A 23,438-nucleotide genomic window follows, 5' to 3' on the forward strand; every position below is an offset into this window, starting at 1 on the left:
CTGAATCTTTGACTTTAGCAAGTGCTGAGCTTCCATTGCGGTCTAGTCAGATGTCTGAGACAAAGCCCCTGGTGTGGTCAGGTCTTTGCTATTTTGTGGTGGTTCTTGTAGGCTTCAGTTGTAGTCTCTTTTGATGCTTTAGAAGATCGTATTTCTTTGCCCTAGTAGGCATGTTTTAGGAGAGATTTCAATTTCCCCTTTTCTGAATTTCCAGTTTAATCCCGTTACATCTGTCTCTTTCATTGCTGAGACTGAAGTTATGACTTCATAGAATGTCAGTTAGCCGAAAGTGGTCATTTTGCCTTCAGTTACTTGCACTTTCATTTATCATCTTCCCTTAACCTGGAATACGATTTTGCCTAGTTTTTTTATGTAAAACCCCATAGCTGATATAAATGCAATTTGTCAGTTCTTTTGTCCTTGGTCTTTTCTTTGGTTCAAGACCATAATTGACTTAGTTAAAGTGACTGTAAAGTTTCTTTTCCGTTCATGGAAAAACAAGGAACAGTAGAAAGAATTGTTAATAGAAACATGATAGCCTTCTCACTCAGAAATGGCTGCTATGTATTGCTAAATTGGTTATTAAGTATCAAAAATACATATTTCTTACCTAACTCTAGGAAGATAGGCATGAATACTGCTAATAATCTGTAAATATGTGTTTGGAATGCATTACTCCTAGTTATATTGTTATAAATAATATTTAGAAATGGTTGAATTCTAGGACTAGCTGCAGTTATACCAGATGCATGCAACTAAATTCACCTGGAATATGCAGCAATAAGCCAGGATTTTTGGGAGCACTGAGCTTGTAACCAGTGTTTCAGAATGAATCTTGTATTTTTGCTGTCTCAATTTTTTAATTCCACTTCAGAGGCAGCTGATTTTCTGAAAAGGTGAATTACCTACTCTTAAGAAAAAATAATCAAAATTTAAGGTATGTATGAAAGAGGATGTACAAGATTCTAAATTACTGATTACATTACAAATTGCACATTGTCAGTTGTAAAATAACAACACATTTCTTCTGACCTGTCTTGAATTACATTTGATTTGATGTTTTTATGACAGTGTGCTACTGATTCTAACAGGAATTTTGAAATAACAGAGAATGCTTTAGAGATGTTTTCTGTTTGGAAGAAGGTGGGATCATACTGATTGTTAAACAGATGTAAACCACTTAAAGGAAATACAGACTAAATCACATTCCATTAAACCTCAGTAAATAGTCTAACATTATTTAGAAACCTCTGTGCCCATGTGTCTTAATTTAAATATGCACTTGCATTGAAAATTTAAATTTGCATTATTTTTAAGCAAATTCTTAACTCCTGTGAAATTTGTGGAGGAAGAACAACATTGGCAGTGTACTTGTGGCAGGCTGTATTTACTTTAATACGTTTTTTGATTAGACAGTTAATACAGCATGAAAACTCGGTATTGTTCATTCAAATGCTCTTGTCTTTAACACTTTACATGATTTCTACTTTATCAAGATAATCATAAGTTTTTTATAAGAGTGCATAGTGTCATATTTTAATATTATTATACTATGATCTTTTTAACCATGTATTATTGTTATTAGACATGTTGTTGTTAAACAAGAAGCTATATCTGTGTGAAATGAAATCAGTCTTGGTCCATTGCACTGCGAAGTCCTGAATCATCTTTTTTGATGAGAGAGGAGAAAGAGGAGGTGTATTTTCAAGCATAAAAGCCATTTGTTCGTACAAACACAGTGATGTCATTTACAAAAACTTCTTTTTTTCATGTTCTTTTTCTGTTAATTAAGGGGGAGGGCATGTCAGGACCCAACTCAGTCCCATGTGGGAGTGTGTTTTAAGTCAGGGTCCTCTGGCCTTGGCTGAAAGTCACTTTTCTAAGCTGACCAGAATACAGCTTTTTCACTGTGAGTAAAGAGTGCAAATGTCACAACCACATCTGTATGTTGAGCATACTACAAATGCAAATACAAATCGAGGCCATGAAAGAGTGTGGTCGTAGTGTAAACATCTACTTTGAAAAGAAACACGTTAGCGATTTGCCTGTATGTAGCTATCCATCTACCAGTGGTACGCAGCATTCTGGAACAGCCTTCTAGTCCCTTGGTGTTACAGTAAAAGATTTCCCAAGCATTACCATCAGTTTTTTTCCCAGTGTCCTGAGAGTAGTCAGCAATGAGCATCTGTATTCTTGGAAATTCTTTGGAGCCTGATCTTACTTCTATACTGTATTATACGTTCTAGATCCTGTCAGTAAAATGTCGTAGAATACTTCAGTGGAACTGGCCCCTGGGGATAAAGTCTCTGGGTTTCATTATTGCAATTCCTTTACAAATATAAGCAAGGGAAACTCAAAGGTAACACGTGATAGTGCTTGGCAAGTCACTCAGTAGTTCCTTCTCAGCATGAGGATCTGTACACATGTACCCCTGCTGATGTTTGTTGGTTTTGGTAGGTTTTGCGTATCAGTGACAGAAATTAAGTGGAAGCTTAAAAATGTATTTTCCAAAGTGTGCTGGTGATAAGACTTGTTTGCATCTTAATAGTGTTCAGTTCTACTTAGTTGCAGTTGTAGTTGGATGCTTCTTAGCTGTTACATTCAGAGCTACACAAAAATGCCTACAGAACAGGAGCATGGGAGGAGGGTAAAGCTCCATTTTTATAGATCAAGTTTGTGGACAGTTTTCTAGATAGACTGGCTCTTGTGATTTGTTTCACCTTTATCTGCTGGAAGGTTTAAATTTGCTGCAAGGTTCCGGCCCCGAGTACACAGCACCACTGCCCTGAGCAAGCTGTTAGGCTTTTATGATAGTAGTGAAATAGCAGGTTATTTATAGCTGACAAACCAGTGAAAAAATCACATCAGCTGCTATGAAAACTCCACATACAAATAAAAATTTGACCCCCAACAAGCTGTCAAGAGCAATCTCTGATCCTTCACTTTAATCTTCCCATCTGTGGATCATTGGATACGTAATAAAAACATAAGAAGTGCAAACCAAATCTGCTAACTAAATCCCTGCTATTTGCTGTGCTGCTTGCTTTTGGACTCAAGAGTGTAACTAATAGTTTCAAAGGTTGCTGCATATTTTCCTACTTTATTTTGCTCAAGTTATTAAATGAAGGGGGAAGTTAAAATACATGCAAGAATTTTCTGTTGCTCATAAATGCTGTGTCATCTCTGTGAAAGGCCATCAACATTACAGCCCAGTGCTGAAGCAGTGATGTTTATTTAAGAGGATTGGTGGCCAGAAATAAGCCACAGTGTCTAATCAGACACAGGCCCTGCCTGGGCATCGTGCCACAACGTTTATTGCGTGTGCATTTCTCATAAGCAAAATGGCTACGTACTGAGGAGGATGGACGTGAAGTCTGGAAGAAATTAGGTGCAAACGGCGGTTCTTAACTTTCTGAGGAGGATTTAAGTGTATGTAAATATACTGGAATGAATGAGACTGTGCAACTGTGAGTTACCGAAAGCTAAATGGGGAATGTCTGTGGATGTGTGAGGGCTGAAAAGGAAGAACAGTGTTTAGATCCTGCCAAAGCTCCCTTAAGTCCAGCTAAACATTCCCCTGGAAGAAAATATTTCAGAAGAAAAAGGAGAAAGAAATCAACTGAGGAGGGACCAGATTCAGTACAGGTTAAAGAAAATGAAGAAAAAAGCCAGTATGAAGTGGGGATTTCAGAAAACATCGAGATTCACCCCAAGGGTGTGGGACTGGCTGATTCCTTCCCCTGGAGAGTGACAGTGACCGGTAGTGCTTTGCCTGTGAGTACGGACCTTTCAACTGATCCTGTTAAAGCAAAAGTTTTACTAAGTGAAACAAAGAGTGATTCTCTTTGTGGGGACAGTTTTCATGGTGATAATCAGAGGCTCATGAAGTCTGATGAAACAGAGACATGGTTAAAGGAACAACACAAGAGGAGTTCTGAGAGACGCTGTACAGGGAAAAGGAAGTACTCGGAGGATGGCAACAAGAGAGAATTAGCATTCCTGAAGAAATACAGTGGTCTTTGTTATGGAAAGGCAGCCAGCTTGGATTCTGCTATCCACATTTTAGGCAGACGTGAAGAAATGGGGTTAAACATAACTCCTTGCAAAGTCGTTGAAGATGTACCAGAAAGCAATAAATCTGAAAAGTTGCATGATTTACTTTCTGAAAGCAAAAGTGATCCACTGCTTGAACGAAAGGGGTTTTATTCTCCTGATGCTGTGCTTTCCCAATTGCCAGATGAAAAGGCATTATTTAACATTCCACCTAACAGGAGCAAGGTAAATATTTTGGCACAGTACCTTACCTTTGAAAGTTAGCTCTGAGTAGGTATTGGAAATGCGTTTTTTCTGTTGGAAAAATATCTTCACTTTGCTGTATTTTTGTCTTTTTGTACTTTGTCTTTGCCTTTTACCCATGCTGTGATACTACAGACAGAACATATTACTTGATTTTTTTCATAGGTTATATAATACCTCTGTACTCCAGGAGTGTTGATGTATCTTTGTACTGTTTTGCTGTCTGTAGTTTGATTTGTTCCCTAATTTAGGAAAGAGGTTTTCATGTTAAAATGGTTCTAGAAGGTGGAGTGAATTTTAGGGAGTTGTTTAAGTTCACATACAGTATCTGCAGTAAATTTTCTTATCAACTCTTGACAGTCTCATAATTCCTCTGGGTCTTGTGTCAAGGAGAGGAATATTTCTAATTCTTCTCAGTTATGGCCAGTAGAAACTGAAGAATGAATAGAAATATATAGGCAGCTTGAAATAGAAAAAGTGAACATAAATCATGTTAATAATACTCCACACTTTTCCTCGCAAACTGTCTAGGTGACCTATTAATGTTAATTATTGAAATTCCATCTTCCTCTGATAGTAGGATTATTTTCATTTCACAATAAAGGAAACCAAAGTACGAGCTTAGTTGCAGAATATCTGAAGGAACACAAATTCTTGTCTGTTGATGTCCATGCTTAGCAATTCAGTCTGTATTACCAGTTCTGCCCCACTCATCTTCAGTGCAACTGAAATCTGTAGGTATAGATAAATGCCTATACCTGGATCTGATCCAAAACTAATTCACCTCACTCAACAGGGACATCTGAGCTTTCAGTTGAGTGAACAGAGGAAATGGGCATATGGCAAAGGTACTCTTTCCAGCAAAGGGCTAACTACACTTCTGTTGTTTATATAATTTACTTTTCTAACAGGAATCAAATTATAGTTTTTCCAAGCTTAGTGTTTAAATACAGATGGCACACCCAGTTACAACAAACAGTACACACTAGTACAAATAGCCTCCTAATACACTTGAAGATCTTTGCCCTCTTAATCTTATCTGGAATTCAGGAACAGCTTAAGGATGTTCTTTGATTTGAACAAAACGTCATTACTCTGTAAAAGTATGAGGCGGTGACTGTTCAGCCAAGCATGACCACTTTTTCCTGTATAATCACAGTGATAGAACATTAATATTGCTGCACTTATTACTCCTGCCAGACATGTACCTCTTGTTACTACAGGGGAAAGGGGGGTCATAAAAGAGGCTTCTGTTGAGCACCTGCATCAGTACTGAGACTTGTGCTGCTGATACTGATAAAACGCTGCTTATGATGTGGGTATGAGATCAGGCTAAATGCCTGAGTTGCTGAAGTGTCTGGTTTTCAATTCAGTTCCCTTTCTCAACCCAGGATTCTGAGTAAAAGTAATTTTAAGAGCACCTAGCTTTGACCTCTAAACAAATGCAAGAAGAAAACTACATTTCATACTCCAGTTATTTTACAAAGTCATGACTACTTTCCTTTTGATTGCTTTTGAGAACTAAACAAGCCTTTGAATGTCTTATGTTTCAGTACAAAACAGTAAAGCTGTTATTTATACAAGTACACAAAGTTCCTGTTACCAGCCTGAGCTGATACACAAGGTTTGCAGTTACCAGTCTCAGTTTTTACCATTTTTGTTGCCTTAATTACAGAGATCAGTAGCCTCCACTCAGCTTGTCGACTTATCCATGCTGTAATGCACTCTCAGCTTACACAGTGCCTCAGGTGTGGCCGATAATGGAAGGCATGTTGGTTTTTCAAACCAAGAGACAGACATCAGAGGAAACTCGTTGGTACAGCTGCCCGGCTAACTTGCACTCTAAGAGAGATGACATTTTACTTTCTAAAACAGCATAGTCACCGCTGCTGGAATACATCCTTTGAATTGCCTTCTGTGGCGTGTTTTCTTATACATGTAAAACAATTACGATTTTGTGTTCAGATATGTGCTACCTAGATGTATTACCTCAGTTTTCCTATCTGCAAAATTCAGGTAACCAGGGTGTTCTGAAGCTCCATTCCTGACTGCTTCCTAGTAGCTTTGAGAGAAAAGGTTTTTTACACTCTGCTGGGGCCCAATTTCTGCCACCCTTCTTCCTAATACAGAAAGGTGATTTCCTCAAGCAAGATATCCTCTCCAGGGCTGCCCTAGAGCAGGTGGCAGCTTGCGTTGAGGTCGAGAACTTGTGAATCAAGACTGAAACAGGCTTCCTGCAGCAACTCCCCTTCCCAGTGATGTTTTAGTACAGTGCAGGCAGAGTAGAAAATCAAGGCTGTGGTTTTGACTTCTCTACAGGGGATACTGCCACTGTGATACTTGATGTCTCCTGTGGTGAAATAAGCCATGGTTTTCATTCAGTATCAGCAAAAGATAGCTACCAGGTGGTCTTACCCCACCAGTTTTTGGTGGTTGTCAGCTTGTGACAAAACCAGTGACTTACGTGTATCATGTTATCAATCATTATCATTCTATCTTAATTATCATATCTATCTAATTCTTCCAGTCTAATTTGTGGTAGTTTCAGTTCCCGTTCATGGATGTAAATGTTTTTTTTAGAAAAAAATAAGTCTAACATTTCAAATCATCTACTTCCAGTACTCAATTGTTGTCTTGGCTGCAAGTTCCTCAGCTTTTTTTTTTTTTTTTTGCCATGCATCTACATAGTGTTTGATACAGTGGATTTCTTACCTTTTTTACAGTACTAATAATAATCTGCAAAAAAACCTCCATGTATTTGAGTCAGGTTAAAGAAAGTATACTTGCTTTTAAATAATAATAAAAAAATGTAGATTATTTGTAATCAGCATATCCAGTAGAATACTTCTGGCTAAGTAGTCATCCGGTTATTATTGCAGTCATCATTGCAAATAGTTGTAAGAGAAAATGACACCTTCCACCTATATCCACCATCATACACTCTTGTCTATTTAGGTAGCACAGTTAAGGGAGGAAGAAATATCAGATGGTCTTTGGTTACGTGATTTGCAGGGCAGAGGTCCAAAGTCAGGAGTTTCGCTTTGTTGGCATAGTTTGCTTCCTTGTAATGCTCACAAGAAGGAGGTGCAATCCACCTTAAATGCTGGTGAATGAAAGAGATCTATAATCACGGATGGAACTACAAAACTAGGGCTGGAAAAGTTCTGCACAGGTCGTATAGGTCATCTCAGTACCTGAAGCAAAGTAACTTAACAAAAGCCATTCTTGACTGATAGTTTTGCTTCTGTGTCTGCCTTATTGCTGGTTTCACATACTTCCTGAGTAATAATTTTAGTGCTTATCTGTCTTTTGTATTAAAAAGTAGTTTTAGCTGAAAACACATATGCTCATTTTAAACTCATTAGTTCTTCTTCTATTCCCGGAAGAGCTGATTTATTACCTTTTTTGCAACAGCATCTTACATATTTGAAGACTGTTGTCACATTTCCTCTCAGTAAATGCAGTTTTTCAGTCTTTCCTAACAGGTCACATATTTTTAGATCTTTGTCATTCTTGTTTTTCTCTTTCAATCTGCTTCAACTAATCTCATGTTTTTTTTGAAGGGTGTTGCCCAAAGCTGGACTCTTATTTTTTTGTGTTCTTCAGACTTCTCTGGTTTAGGGCTAGCTGGAAATAGAATACATTTCATCATACATCATATATCTCTAGCCCATTATTTCTGCAGTTAGATACATTATGTCAAGTTCAGGCTTGCTTCAAAACATGCAGGGTAAGATGGAATTGGAGGGATGACTCCTTACTGTTTATGCCAGACTTGCTCTTATATTTGCACTGCAAAAAATGAGCCATAGAAATCCAGCACCACCATTGATCTCCTTGGGAAAATATTCTCTCATCTGCTCAGTGCTTTGGATTCAAAACTGCATCACTGAAATCAGTACAAGTAAAGAGATTGAGGCTTTTTGGTGTGTGGATTTTGTATACTGTGTGATGCAGAGGGAGCTTACAGGCAGAGAGAAAACACTTGTGGTAGCAGAGGTGAACTAGTTCTCCCAGTTACAAAAAAAAAATAATATTAGAGTATTTAGTGCCAGTTAAGACTTTGATCCTGAAATACAAGGGCTGTGCAGAGAATTACCTCTGCCACCTTTTTCTTGCATAACTAGTAATTCACAGGCTTTGAGATAATTTGGAGAACTGCATCTCTAGCAAACAACTGTTCACACTCATGCAAACTCAGTAATTTGTTCCATGCTTAAGGAAAAAAAATGTCCTCTAGTAACTGTTTATAGTGGTTGAATGATAGGCTTGTGGGATATAAGAATGAAAGGTTCACACAAACTGCTTGCTTTGAAGGACTAAACTTGAACAGTGGACGGTTTCGTTGCCCCTTAACTTATTTGCTGTTCTAGCATTCCTCATTTAGTAGCCCTTCTTTTTCTTTCCTGTGGTAGATGATGTTATAAATATTGATGATAATGCACAGTTGGTAGATGAGTATCAATACTGTCCTTATGGGGTTATCAAAGGAAAGATGTGCTTGCTGTCTCTCTCTGACACCTTATTTTGTGGGGGTAATGTTTAACTTGTTAAGTAGTTTGAAGTTAATGGGGAATCTTGCAAAGCAAAGCTCATATTTGTAAGTGTAATAAAATATAGCTCTTTGACTCACCATTTCCTTCTGTGTATTTTTATACTTTTAAAATACGAATTCACTGTTTCTGAAAAAGTCTGTAAACTTAGCCTTGGAATCTAAAATACTTTATTTAGGGAACAGAAGTGCTCAGGCTGTCTTGATTTCTCATTACTGTTCATTAACCTGTACCAAAACGGGCTACCTCCAAAAGCAGTTTCAGTTTTTAAAGCCAGTCTAGTCTATTCCTTTTTCTTCAGATTGCCAACTAGGGTGATGAATGGTGCTTGGAAGGTTTTGGATTGAAATCCTGTTGATCTTAGATTAATGAGCTAAATTCATGCTTTAGCCATCCAAAATTTGGACTGTGAGCTTGCCTAGTGGTCACTTTCAGAGTAAGAAATGTTTTTCCGTGTTTGTGTTCATAGCTACAAATGTTGTTTATATGTAACGACAGATACAAGTACGACCTTCAGAAGTTGCCTTGATGTCTGAAATTACTTGTTTCCAGAGGAATCTAATATGCACTCAAATATGCTGCGTTTGCAGTCTCTACATTCTGAAACCTACATAGCCATTGCCAGTCAACTAACCGTGAAGGAGGCTAAAGGTTTGAATTTAGCAGTAAGGAATGGCCATTAGCAAATTACATTGTTAGCTTGCTTGTGCTAGAATCTATTAAAAATGTGATACTTAAGGATTATACACAGAGGACTTGCTGAAAATGACAGGAAAAAAAATAAAATAGGTTTGGGTGTTTTTTTGCTAGATATCTGGCACTTCCAGATGACATCATCTCTTTCAGAAGCAATGTCTGGATAAGCAGAAAATGGTTGACTTCATTTATATTGTGGTCTTGCTGTTCTATGATGAATAGCAACTAAAGCTACTGAAAAACCATTTAGTTTGCTTTCTTGCTTTGAAATACAAAGAGTAAAGGTAACTCACAGAAAGCAGGTCTTACACTACAGATGAGTTCCCTAGATTTTTACAGGAAAATTTTCAGAGCGATTTTAAATTGGTCTTTTGCCACATTGGATTCCCTGTTGTCTTCAAATACAGAACTCGCACCATCTGTATTTTGTGTGATTTCATGTAGTGAATACTCCGTGCCAGGTTTTGATACCTAGAAACTTACAAACAATCACAGCTGCATGTGTTCTCTTCAGTGTTTTACACAAGAAAAGGGTTGTGTTTTTTTTTCTTTATTCTCTTTGATCTTTCTTAGAAATGTGCAGTGTTGAAGCTGGAGACAATAGGATGCAAAAAATGCTGTCAGATCTTTGGAGGTTATTTATGGTTAGTTGAACAGTTAAAACTATTTTGCTTTTTAGCATTGGTGCTTGTATTTTTCCCTTACCTAGAGCCAGCACATATGATGGCCTGTGATAAGTATCTGAAGAACAGCTTTCACAATTAGTGATTTTGTGGATACTTGAATAGAAAATAATTTGTTCCTTGCATTAAATACAGCTGTAAATGCTCATTGGCCTCTGAAAGTGTCAAAAGTGGTTAAGTTGCAGCAAGGACTGTGGCAGCTACATTGCCCTGAGATCTCTAAGGCTCTTCCTTTTGTCCCCTGCTTCCTTGTGCTTCCCACCACCTCCTGTTAGGCATTGACATAGCAGCATCAGTGGGAAAGCTACATCTCTTTATTCCTGGCACTGTGTTTTGTGTGGCTCTAGTGTGAGAAAACCCCATGATTTCCAGCCTAGCCTATCTGAATTCCCCCAGGAAGAGCCCAGACAGAAGATACCTTTGTGTGCAGAGATTTCAAGGCCAGGAGGCATCGTTATGGTTGTTGGTCCCATCTGACCTCATGAGCATAGCTCCTGGGTTTGCACTAGGACAGGATGGCTGGAATTGACATAGCTCAAATTAAGCCTGTTCTGCAGCTAGCTCGAGCACCTACCTCGTCCCCAAAGTCGTCTGTGGGCAAAGTCCCGTGAGCCCTGGCCTCAGGCTGGCACCAGAGCCGGAGGAGACCTGTCTGTCTCCCCATGGTGCTGGGTGTAGGCTTGTGTGGTGCAGTCTCTTCCAGCTGGGTTCGCGGGGGTGCTTGTTGTCCACCTACAAATCTTGGCATTGTCTCAAGCTCTCTTGATTCTGTCCAAGCACCGCTGCCTGTTTTTTATAATGTCTGAGCTGTGGTACTCATGTCCTTACACAGTGCCTCATGGTACCTGGGTTCTTAGGTGTCTTCATAATAACATAAATGTTATTGATTGAATGAGAGGAAAAAGGTGGTCACTTAGAAGAAAGAACATGTGATAGCACTTTCTTTATCAAAGCATATCTTCTTTTTGTTCTGTCTTGAAGTTTGGATTTACACTGCGTATATTTTCTATAACATGAGGTACAAGCAATACATGTGCAAATTAGGGAAATGTCTGCTTCATGTTTACACAGTGGTAGTTTTCTAAGCAAACTAACTGAACCTCATTAGGGGAGAATTTAATGTACTAGAAAGGGTATTTGTGTGTAAAATTCCCAACGCTTTCCTGCTTTCCCCGATTTGAAGTTGATAATGCTTAGATAATACAAACCCAAACCTTCTGTGTCAGGCAAAATTTTTATTTAGGATCTTTCAGTCTTTTAGTCGTTCCTAAAATACTTCTCAGAAAATTTTGTTCTAAAACGATTATTATCACTTTTCAATGTAAATGACTGTTTTGTTACGGAATTCCAGAGCAGTGTATATTATAATTTAACCTGTTTTAAAACAGGAACGTTGTAGCTAAATAAAGTATGAATAATATTGATAATGAATATTACATAGGTGTGAAGTATATACATATGAAAGATTGTATTTTATATGTAATTATGTAACGTTTATGAATAATAGGTATAATATATAATTTTTTTAATGCACATTATCAGCATAAAATAGAGATAGGTAAGTATTTTTTGTTTTGTAATAGTATTATATTGTCCCCAGAAATTAAGAGGCTGAGAACTAGGTAACTGAAGAAAATTGTGAAGCTATGAATTTTTTATTTCATATTGAAGATTTTAAGAGTGCATAAGGATAAGACATGAAAGAATATTGATACAGCACATAAATAATCATCATATTCATGTATGCAGATATCAGACAGAAAATTTTTCAGCAATGCAGAGTGGTTTTCTGCAATATTTTAAATGTTATTTGGGTTAGATGTAATTGTAATATTTAAATTAACTCTCTTTTAGATATCTGATATCCATGTTACTGGAGAGTCAGAGGACATGTCTGCTAAAGAGAGGCTGCTCCTGTGGTCACAGCAGACAACCGAGGGTTATGCTGGAATACGTTGTGAAAATTTCACTACCTGCTGGCGCGATGGAAGATTATTTAATGCCATCATTCATAAATACAGGTAAATACCCTGTTCTATTGGAAAATGTTAATTACAGCATTTTAATGTACATAGAGAGAGGGCTCTGTGGTATATGCCTGTGACAGCACGGTGGAGATGACGCTGGCTTTTCCTGGGCAATTCCCTGCTTTTTGCTGCTGAAGGATGCCTCATTAGCTCTTGTGTGTCCCTCCTTCCTCAGAGGAGCATCTCCCTGAATGCTACGGACCTCTTATGGGGCACCTCCAAGCTGCTGAGAAGAATATTCCTGGGATTCAATCTTCTCCACTGTCCCTTTTTGTCATAGTGACATTCAATTATAGGCAGGGTAGAGGCAGAACTGGTCATGAGTCCAAAACAGCACTGCTGGTGAAAGCCTAAGATCCCTGTATTCTTCCCTGTATGACTTCATGGCCCTGGAGCCTTGAGCATCTTCATTGTTTCTGTTTGGAGTCCAGATCTACTCTGAGATGCTTCTCCTGTAAAATGGCAGGTTATTCTCATGGAAAATGGGATCAGCTGGCTTGAATGTTCGCAGTCTGAGAAGGGAATTGTGCTGCCGGATGCTTGACAAAGTTAAACAGGCATGTGTAGAACCTCTGGTGGCTGAGGCTAGAAGCGAAAAGGACACAATACGTTAACTTCAAGTACAGTTGAAGATGTCTACTGACAGGAGAGGATTTCTGATTTTGGATTCTAAGTAAGAACAGATCTCTCTTGACAAAGCTGACTTTGTCAAAGCTCATCAGAAGAGTTAGACTGAAGACCGTTGCTGTGCTGTGCTATGCTGTGCTCTTGGTTAGCAGAATCTCTCTCTTTTTGTACATTTTTTGGTACCTGAATTGAATAAGGAGGTGTTTGTCTTCGAGGGCCACATGGGAGAGTATTCTGGCCATTGGGCTAATCAGCGTGTGCTGACTTGTCCTTCACTGTGCAAGGCTTGCAACTTTCTAGGTTTTATTGTAGCACACGTAGTTTGTGCCATGTGCCCTGGGGCATATCGTAAGGAAGTTTGAGGGTACATGACTTTCTTGGTGTAATACCAAAGGAGTGTTCCAAGCAAAGCCAAATGTGTGTTTTCATGCAGCTCCAGGGAACAGACACTGGAGCAGATTATTCTGTTCTTGGATTTCCTCTTTGGGACCACTTGAGTAACCACAGAAAAAGGTCTAGGCAGAGCCAACATGCATGTGGTATGGGGACTAGGACATTAAAGGAAAATGGGAGACGCGTCAAGCAGATGCAGCCTTTTCCTCACACGCTGTACGGAGAGGCTTTAAGCCCACATAGAGTGCTCCGAGTCCCAGAGAAGTTAGCTGTGGCAGTGCATAACTTCATGGTAAAATGAAGCTGCATCTGAATCAATGAGGTCTTTTTCTGACTATGCTTCTGTTCTGGGTACCCAGTCAGGGAGGAGGGGCATACAGGCAAGAAAGTCTTCTTTTAGTAACATTGGCAAGACAAAGGGAAATAGCTGGCAAAAGCCTTTGAGTGTTTTATTTCAGAACAGAGCAGCCAACAGAATGAACATAGTACAGGCAAGTATTTGAAAAAAATAAACAATTTGAAAGATAGAGAGATGGGAGGGGAAAAAAGGAAGGCACTTAATGAGACAAAGTAAAGGAAAGTATTTTCCAGAGCTTCTTCAGAGCCTTATACCACTTACATAGAGCAGCGTAACCTTTACAGCTCAGCAACTAGTAGTTGTGGTACAGATCAGTTAATAAATAATCAAAGAAACTTGAATTCTGTCCTCTGGCTGTGTGAATGTTAATGCCTTGGGATATGACTGAGTACCTGCAGCTGCTTTGCTGGGGCAGCGTTCCTGGCAGTGCTCTGTGAGCTTCATTCACAGCGTTTCAGTGGGGAAGCCACAGGCACCTTTGACATGAGTGCATTGCACAAAGCAGATGATTCAGCGGCTGAGGAGCAGAGTCCCCATTTTGCGTGCTTCTGTGCCAGTTTCCATTTAGTTGATCCTCTTCCTGTAAAGAGAACTCCACTTAAGGATCCCGTGTCCTTCCCAGGCATGTTTACTGTCTTTGTCTGATGTCTTTTTGCTGTGAGAGGTTACAGATTCTTGGACTCCATTTTGCTGATTAAATCAATGAGATTCTTCCACTGATTTCAGTGAGCTGCTATGTTTCTTTCCTTTGTCATTTTGTACCGTTAAAACAGAGATAATAATTTCCAGCTATTGCTCACAAGACAGGAATGGTCTTCCCAAACAGTCGCCTGATATTTTTAACTACAGCTTTTTACTCCAGAGAGCTCTTTTAAAACTTGGTTTGTGTTCTGAGAAGTAAGTAAATTAAACACTAAAAAAAAGTGAACATTTCTGGCAGTGATTCTCCATATGCTCTGTTTGCCTGTTGTAGTAGCTCCCAGTTTGTGGATCACAGGTGGTCTCAGGAACTAGTGTGAGCATCCTGCAGATGCTGCCAGCTGACGTGGTCCTCCAGGGTGGATGAGCAGGCATGCCTGCTGGCGCAGCAGCTGGGTGGGACTGCGGTGCTGCCACCACGGAGCACCCCTGCGGGTGCACATCTGTCAGTTGTGGCCGGCGTGGCTGCCCCTCCTGTGCCAGGTGTGCCGTGCTGGCTGGAGATACCTCTCCTTACAAAAGCACCCTGCACCCGGGACCAGGAGCAGTATCCGCTCTCTGCAAGTGGGGAAGGGGCAATTCAGCAGGGATGTGACTTGGGGTCCTGGAAGGGATTTAAATGGGCGCAGGTCTATTTTTAAGGGACTGATATTTAGTGCTATGACAGTAATAGCCAGATGGCTCAGAAATGGCCGGGTGTGTTAATGGTATCTCGAACTGGAGGTGTACTGAGCGACAGTAAGCTGTACATTGGATGGAGAGTGCACGTTTATCCGTGTCGGGGCACAGCAGTGGGGGCTCCCCACGGCGGGGCGGCAGGGCAGGGCCCGCAGCCAGGGCCCGTCCCACCGGCACCAGGGCAGCCCCGGCACTGGGCACGGCCCTGGGGGTGGGCTGAGGCTGGGCCTGGTGTGTGGGCCGGGGGGCTGGCTGTGCCACTGCAGGGGCTGTAGCTCGGCCAGGGGCCAGAGGCAAGAGCACAGCAGCTCCCAGAGGCCAGGAGCCACACTGTGAGCTGAACCCACGCACCAGCAGGCAAACCCATGCTCACAGCCCTGACGCCATTAACCAAAAGGCCCCCTCGGGATGCGCCATTGCAAACAGAAGCCATACGGGTCCGGCGTGATCCCTACAGTGCGTCATCTGTGAGACAGGGAGATGTCACTGCCTGGTTCTAGGCGACGGGACTGGAGTGGCTGGTTATAAATGCCTTTTTTCCAGGCTTAAGCAGTTTTTTAAATTGTAAGTATGCACCAGCTTCAAGACTTGAGGAGATGGCTGAAGCTGTGGGGGGCTGGGTGAGGGGCTGGGCTGTGAATCAGTTACAGCGGGCAGGGAGCCTCTCCCCTCGGCGGGGCGGACAGCCCACCTGCTCTTAATGGCGAGTGAAAATAGTTTCATCTGGGCTGCTGGCAGCAGTCTCCATTCTTGGGTTTTTTTCTGTCCTGGCAGAGGATCCCAGCACCTTTTGGTGCAAGCCAGCTAAGATTTATGATGCAGAACTGCAGGAATAGCGCATGGATTTCCCACAGCTTCCTGCTTCCCCCTAAGGCATGTGGGAGAAGCAGGATAAAGCCGACATTTCCCTGGCATAACTAACTGTGGTACCCACTGCAGCATCTCAGCAGAGATCAGCAGGCGGGTGTGTGGCAGCTGGGCGAGCCAGGTTCCTCCCCGTCTCCCTGCGCTCTGTGCACCCACAGCCATGCCGGCAGCCGGGGGAGGTGGGCAGCGTGCGGGTGCCAGGTCACACACGCTCAAGTCTGTCACCTTCTCTCCTGAGCAAATGCAGGGTATTTGTTCTCTTTCCTCTAGAGCGACAAGGGTTAGGTTGTCAGAGCTTTGTGTAAGGGCCTCCAGTCACTTTATCTCTACTTCTATTAAGAATATGAATGAGTTTCCAGTGATTTTGCAGTGTTCTTTACATCAAGGAAATTAATTTTATGAATGACAGAAACGAGAGGAAAAAATTACTCTATTTGAGGATCTTGGCTCCAGATACAACTTGATTCCACCCTCTCCCCTCCCCTCCCCTACAAATCTAGGAAAATATGATTTGTTCTCATGTGAGAAGGTTGCTTATGTTTTCTGCAGTTTCCAGTGGTCTTCATTTATAGGGTAAGATTGCAGACTACTCGGCTGAACTCTTGAAGAATATTTAAAGCTTCCATTTTAAAACATCCTGTACATGGTTAAATCCCTCGGAAATGAATAGGGCTCCACACTGGCCTCCAGAACTGCCTCAGGGGGCTCCATTGCAGGCTCTGGATTTTGCTTTTCATGCTGTTTCATGCTGCATGTGAATAGTTGTACTTACATAGAAAGAACAAATAAAATTATAAAAGTCAGTTTTAATACTGAACACTACCAGTTTTGTTAATTGTATGGTTCTATTTAAATAGATCAGCTTTCAGGCTGTTTTTTGAACCTCCACACCTTTCTTCAGGTCTGTGATCAGGCCATTAGTGAAAGCTACAGATACGCCCAGGGGATTCGAGAATGTGCTGTATGTCTCATCTGTTACGTAATTGGCTTTTTATAGCTTGATTTTATATTGAAGACCTGTGTTACTTACTTCAATATATTATGTTGGAAGAAATCTGACTTCAGGCAGTTTCAGAAGTATGTGATGTTTCTTTCATATCATTGTATCATACATAGCAAAAACCTGTAAACTACGCTTCAGAGTTGGAGGCTGACTTTGATCAGCGTTGTAAATGCCCAGGGCTGGGGCTGCCCTGGTGCCCCCTGGCTGCCCTGCTTCTGGCCGGTATTTCTAGTCACTAGACTGTGTTTTAGCTAAATGCTCTTGATTTGTGTTTTCATTTTCATATATGCATGACTTTTACTCAGGAAGAAGAAATACTGTTTTTTTTAGAACTGTATTCCATTGTTAAAGTATATAGAAACTTGGTGTCCATAGAAAATGAAGGCTAGGAGTTGCATGCCCAATTGGAGCTAGTAATCTAAATTATAGATCTACATTACACTTTGCAGATAACTTTATTTTAAAGCAAGGCAAATTTAAATAAAGAGTTACACCAAAGTAACAAACTGCTTTTTTTTTGACCTCAGCCTGCTGTGAGGTACATAAGGACTACAGGCAATTTCCATTAAGAAGTGTCTGAAAATGGAATTTAAGAAATAGTGAAAATATTAGCTGTAAGATTTACAGATAAATGGCACCTGTAGACACTTTGTTAAGGACAGTGGCTACTGATACTTAGAAAACAGACATGGTTACAGGCCAGCTTATCTTACTTTCTGAAGAAAAAAGTGAAGGATGGGCAATAGGAAGATTAATGTCAGATGTGCACGCTTTTTGTAAAAATGTATACGCTTATTTCTACATTTTATTTTTGTATGCTTATAACTTTTATAATAAAGAGGTAATTTTGCTTCTAGCATCTACAAAAGGAATCCCAGCAAGAGCAGTATGTTCTTGTGTAACTAGATAATACCATTAAATGAGTAGCCCCAGCGGTGCCTGTATGGTGAGAAATAGCATCTGTTCAGGAAGCACTGCAAGGTCAGTTGCCAGATAAAGCTGTGTTTTTTAAGTTCTAGTTTCAGGTCTTAGGTCTCTTCCAGTAAATGAAGTGGGTTCAGCCCCTGCACTCTGGCCCTGTGGGTAAGCAGTGTGGCAGGGCTTGTGTCTGTGTGGCTGAAGTCTCCCTTCCATCCCCCAGAGAGGGTGCAGCCTCTTGAGAGCCGTCCTGGGTCAGAGCTGTCCCTTGAGCTGGGCTCATGTGTTGCCTGGGAGGGTGTGGGTCACAAGGGGTCATGGCTGTGCCGTGGGGAGGACTAGCAATTAAAGAGTCATGGGCCCTTGATCTGGCCTTTTGTACACCTTCAGCATAGACATGTCCAGTTATGTGTGGACTTTTAGGTGAATTTAATGCAAAAGATACTGGTTAGTGAAAAAAGTGCGTGAACTGTGTTTAGTTCAGTCAGCAGTCTGACAAGCAAGCAGGACTAGTATACACATGAAAGATTTGAAGCAAGAAAACAAGCTAGGTTGTTTCATGTAACGTTATACCAAGGCTTGCCGAGACCACATGCAGACAGTTGTCTACAAATTTTGGCACCACCTAACAGGAGTGATAAGTAATAAATGCTGCAGAGAGAGAAAGAGGTGTTAGAGTTTGAAGGTGTGCATTTTGAGCGCAAGTCTGAAGACAAATGTTTTTTACTGTTTTCTTGAAGTGTGGGGATCTGATCCAAAAGAGCTTTGCTGCTGGTAGACATTGTGGAAGATCGTAACAATGCCTGTAGTTTTAAGCTGTATACAGTTTAGAGAGAGAGTGAGGGAAAAAAATGGCTGCTATTCCCAAAGAAAGAGGAGCAGAGGCTAACAATGAATGCAGCACAGAAAGAGTTAAGTACACTGGCTGCTTCATGTGGGTGGAAGAGGAGCAGAAGCTCCAGCAAAGAGCCTGCTCCCAAAGGAAGCAACAGTGTAAATGCTAGATAAAGTGAGAGAGACAAATTTTCCAGGGTCACAGTGCTTTGCTTTTGAAATATTACTATGATAACTCTGTATGCTTTCAGAATTACTAAGCATATGGTTTTTGGAGTGTGGTATAGCAGGGAGCAAGCTAGATTCCTGTTTGCTAAATAACTGTTCTGGTTTAGAACAAGCTGTTTCAAACTTACCCAGGACAATTTGCCGCATATGTATAGTTAGTTGAACACTTAGCTCCTGGCTGGTAGTAGTGCATGTGGCATCCCTCTGATGTTAAAACATGTTGCAGCTTATCGGGTACATTCCTTAAGGGGAGGGATAGTGATGCCTCTATTTGCCCTAGCATGTTGAACGCCCTTGGGGAATGAATGAGAAAGAAACTAAATATTACACAGTGTCAAGCCTTAAAATGCTAGGGGATATGTTTTAAATAAAGAGATTAGTTGGGTCTGCTAGTTTTGGCTTGCCATTTTATGACTCGCAATTTATTGTTACCCAGCTTTAATAAAAAGAAAATGTGAATTTGGGTGCGTTGCCCCCCGCTTCCCACCCTCCTTGTTGTTCAGAAGCATGGACTGTTCTCAACGGTTTTTGTTATGGAGAAGAAATGAAGTTGGAATTAAGAAGTATCAATTTGGGAAAAGATAGAGAACATTTTGGAAGATTAAAAACATTGACAAGCAGACATACTTTTAATGTTACTTGCTGGAGTATGCGCACACACACACACGTGTGTATATATATATGTATATATAACAGCCTTAGAAGTAGCAAGTAACTTCAGCTGCAGCTTAATTGAATGCACTCAGAAAAATTCTGTGATGGCTCTTGGTAAAGGCTATATTAAAACAGTACTGGAAGAAGGCCTGCAATTTTAACATCTTGTGTTGTGGTGGTGGTTAGCCTTAGCGGGTATTAGATGGAAGACTTCCAGGCAGTTGGGTTGATTAATTTTAGAGCTGGACTTAAATGATGCCAGTGTATGTTGTGTTGGATCCTACTGCTAAGTAGCAGCTGAATGAAAGATAACGGTTTTCTTTTTGCAATAACTGAGAAGAAAAAATAAAAATTATTGGGATGAAATCAAAACTTTTCTCTTGGTTAGGCCAAATGGATGTAAAGTGAAAAGTAAACTTTGGATTGAAAAGTCAGTTTTTAATTCAGCTTTCACGTGTCTCTTACCCTTTGATTGGTAAAGGCCAGGACACCCAAGGGTGTCAGAAGTCTTTATCCAAAAGGGTATGGTGTCTGAACAGTGGTGGTATACGTGCCCATGATAAATCAGAGAGGTTTTGGTCTTCCAGCAATGCTTCTGGCAAATTTGTGGCACATGGAGAAATGGTTGCCTCCAAGGCAGGATGGCACAAGGAGCCTTTGGAAGTCTTCTGAACTCCTTGCAGTACCTCACCGTTCTTCCCTGTTGGTAACTGTATTTATCCCACTGGGAAGGCAGTCAGTGCTGGGTTCTGGAGGGAGTTTTCTCAGGGAGCAGAACAGAAAAATAATGTGGTTGAGTTTTTGGTATTCGGACACTCCAAGGGAAGGCATGTTACTTATGATTATGTCTGTAGATTGTACAGTGTAGGTTGAGGTTAACAGCTATGAGCCTAGTTCCTATTAAATTTTATCATAGGCAAAAATTGGAAAAGTTACTATACCGTTTCTGTTTTTGTGATGACAAAAACATCTCGTATTACGAACAGAATGTAAAATCTGGTTTTAAAGCTGGTGAAAGGACTGACTAGATCCTTCCTAGTTTCATTCACAGGTCTTTGATGTTGCAATGCTTCAGTTTTGTCTTTATCTAGATCAATTGGTATGGCAAGTCAGAGTTTGGCTGTGCTAACGAAGGTGGGGCAGGAGGCTTCAACAGGTTTATTAAACTTCGTGCTTGTCAAATCAGGGACATGCACGATACAAGGAATTATCTGAATTAGCTGTGTATATTGTTAGGGGCTAAATTAATGTTAGGGTACCTGAGGGCTTTTTTTCCTCATTTTGGTGCAGTTAAAAGATTAATTCTTTTTCTGTTGGAAGGCTTGATGTAACAAGGGTAATTCTGCCCCTCTGCTCTGTTCTGGTGAGACCCCACCCGGAGTACTGCCTTCAGCTGTGGAGCCCCAACGTAAAAAGGACATGGACCTGTTGGAAGAAGTCCAGAGGAGGACCACGAAGATGATCAGAGTCTCCTCTGAAGACAGGCTGAGAGAGCTGGGGTTGTTCAGCCCAGAGAAGAAGGCGGCTCTGGGGATACCTTATAGCAGCCTTCCAGTACCTAAAGGGGGCCTACAAGAAAGCTGGAGAGGGACATTTTACAAGGGCATATAGCAGTCGGACAAAGGGGAATGGTTTTAAACTGAAAGAGGATAAATGTCAATTAGATATTAGGAAGAAATCCGTCAGTGTGAGGATGCTGAGACACTGGAGCAGGTTGTCCAGAGAAGTTGCGGCTGCCCCATTCCTGGAAGTGCTCAAGGCCAGGCTGGATGGGGCTTTGAGCAACCTGCTCTAGTGGAAGGTGTCCCTGCCCCTGGCAAGGGTGTCAGAACTAGATGATCTTTAAGGTCCCTTCCAACCCAAGCCATTCTACGATTCTATGAACATGTTGGGATGTCTGAAGAACATACAGAAAATGTATCTGTAAATAGTGCGCTCTTGTTGCACTGTTACTTGCAATTGTTTTTTTCAGAATTATATTCCTGTCTGAAAATACTGAGGTCTGAGACTGAAGGGTTCTTTCCTAGCGTAGAGCAGGAAACTCAATGAAGCCAGAACGATAGTTGTACATAGATCCTTTTGAGACAAATCCACAATTTTGTAAGGAATCCAGAGCTTCTGAAAGGAGGGTCACCTAGGGTATAGTGGAAGATATGTTGACCCAGGAGTCAACATGGAACCTCCTTTCCTCAGGGTGGGTTTTTTGACACCAAGGAACTTGCTACAGAACCTTGTGCTGTGTGTCCATGTTGTGGTCCTTGATTCTGGTTATGGAAGAGATCTGTTCCTCCTTAATGCCACAAAGTCGTACCTGCTTGCCATTTTTGAGCAGAAACTCTCCTCTCCCTCCTCTGTAAGTAATCAGACTGTGTGGAAGGAAATCTGAATTTACTCTCCTCTCTGAAACTTGAGGGTCCAATTTCTCTGAAACTGAGTTACTGAAACCAGCTAGTATTGTACAGCTTTTTTCCCGCCTAAGACACAGCATCCTTTATATTGAAGCTCCCATGTGACAATGGAAAAAAGATCAGGAGAATAACTGTGGTAGGCATATGCATTAGCAAAGGGTACCTCCAGCACTATAAGATCTCATGGTTATGACAATGTACACAGCACTGTGTCTGACGTTGGGCATTGATGGACATGCATCGGTCACAAGGACAGTACGTGTTAGTTGAGTCCAGGAGTCATTCTCATCGTGTTGATGCCTCAGTCTTTCCAAAGCAGGCCCTTTGGCAAGCTGTTTTGAACAAGACTTAGATTTGTACCTAACATGGAGACAAATTTTTTAGTAAGTTCCCCAACATTGACTCTACATATAAGCTGGTGTAAATATTTTTTAGCATTTTTGAAACTCTGTTAAAGGATAGGTTAAATGGTAGGTGTTACTGTATACTAGGTTAAATATTAATAGATTTTGCTTCATCATCTCATTTGTAGAGTTCCTGGGAAAGGAACAGGAGTTATATGTTAGTAGAGATGGAACTAAAATTTCTGTTTTACATGGACGTTTCCTATTTTCTGATTCCTTTTTGCAATCTTTCTGCTATTAACCAAAATCTCTAGAGTAAATGATACTTCTTGTGCGCCCTTCTGAAATGTGTGTTGAATCCTATCTGAGTAGTCTATTGCTGTCTTTTTAAAAAACGTATTTGTGACTATATGTTTTGGCATGGCCTTTAATTTGTTTCAGTAGTCCTCCCATCCCTGAGAAATGCATGACTCTCTCTGGCACCCATCCTTTTCAATTGTCTGTGAACAATGAAGCAATGGATTTGTTTAATTTTTATAGGCATTTTGTGGTTACAGCAGTGGAAAAGTTAACTGGACTATAGTGGTGTGTACACTTCACTCTACATTGCATCTTCAGTCATGTTTTCTCTGGGACTTCTGCTTGAAAATCATTGTATTATTTCCGCTCAGTATAAGCCAAGAAAGAAACATCCTTTTAATATCAGGTATTACTCAGGCAATGTCCAGAGTTTTGACTGAAACAGAGTTGTACAGGTTAAGCAGCTTAGATAGTTCATTAACATGAACTCATTAACAGTATTTTTGTGTGGAATATTACTCTGATGTAGGGATGCTTTAATAGATTAAACGTTGTAACTTGGGCAGCTGTCATCCAGGAACATTGAAGAGAAGGATGTGGTTTCTTCATCATTGACTGGGAAAATAAAAGTTCAGTTAAATATCTTTTTCCACTTTGATATATCAAATTCTCTTCAAATCTAACCTTTTGTTTTAATGGGCAAATATTGCAGCTGCTAGTTTGGATCTTAAACTGTTTTACTAGCTGTTACATTCTGGCTATGGGAAAATCTACATGTGCCTAACTTTACTGTGCACAACTGTTTGATTCCAAGGAGTCTTTGCAGAGTAAAGCTTGCATTTGATCCATGTAACTTGCATTATAAACCCCTT

The 23,438-nt window shown here is 40.7% G+C and overlaps 1 protein-coding gene across 9 annotated transcripts in view; it reads left to right on the top strand.

Annotated features, from left to right (window-relative positions):
- The window catches only part of DST (dystonin), a 302,875-nt gene that overhangs the window by 126,891 nt on the left and 152,546 nt on the right, over positions 1-23,438 (top strand). For all 9 annotated transcript variants that reach the window (XM_040599286.1, XM_040599277.1, XM_040599279.1 and 6 more), the window contains one exon: positions 12,083-12,249. In XM_040599286.1, the coding sequence (XP_040455220.1) occupies positions 12,083-12,249 (167 nt within the window). The remainder of the gene's footprint in view (positions 1-12,082; positions 12,250-23,438) is intronic.

The sequence above is a fragment of the Falco naumanni genome, chromosome 6 (assembly GCF_017639655.2).
Source record: "Falco naumanni isolate bFalNau1 chromosome 6, bFalNau1.pat, whole genome shotgun sequence".
Classification (NCBI taxonomy): Eukaryota; Metazoa; Chordata; class Aves; order Falconiformes; family Falconidae; genus Falco; species Falco naumanni.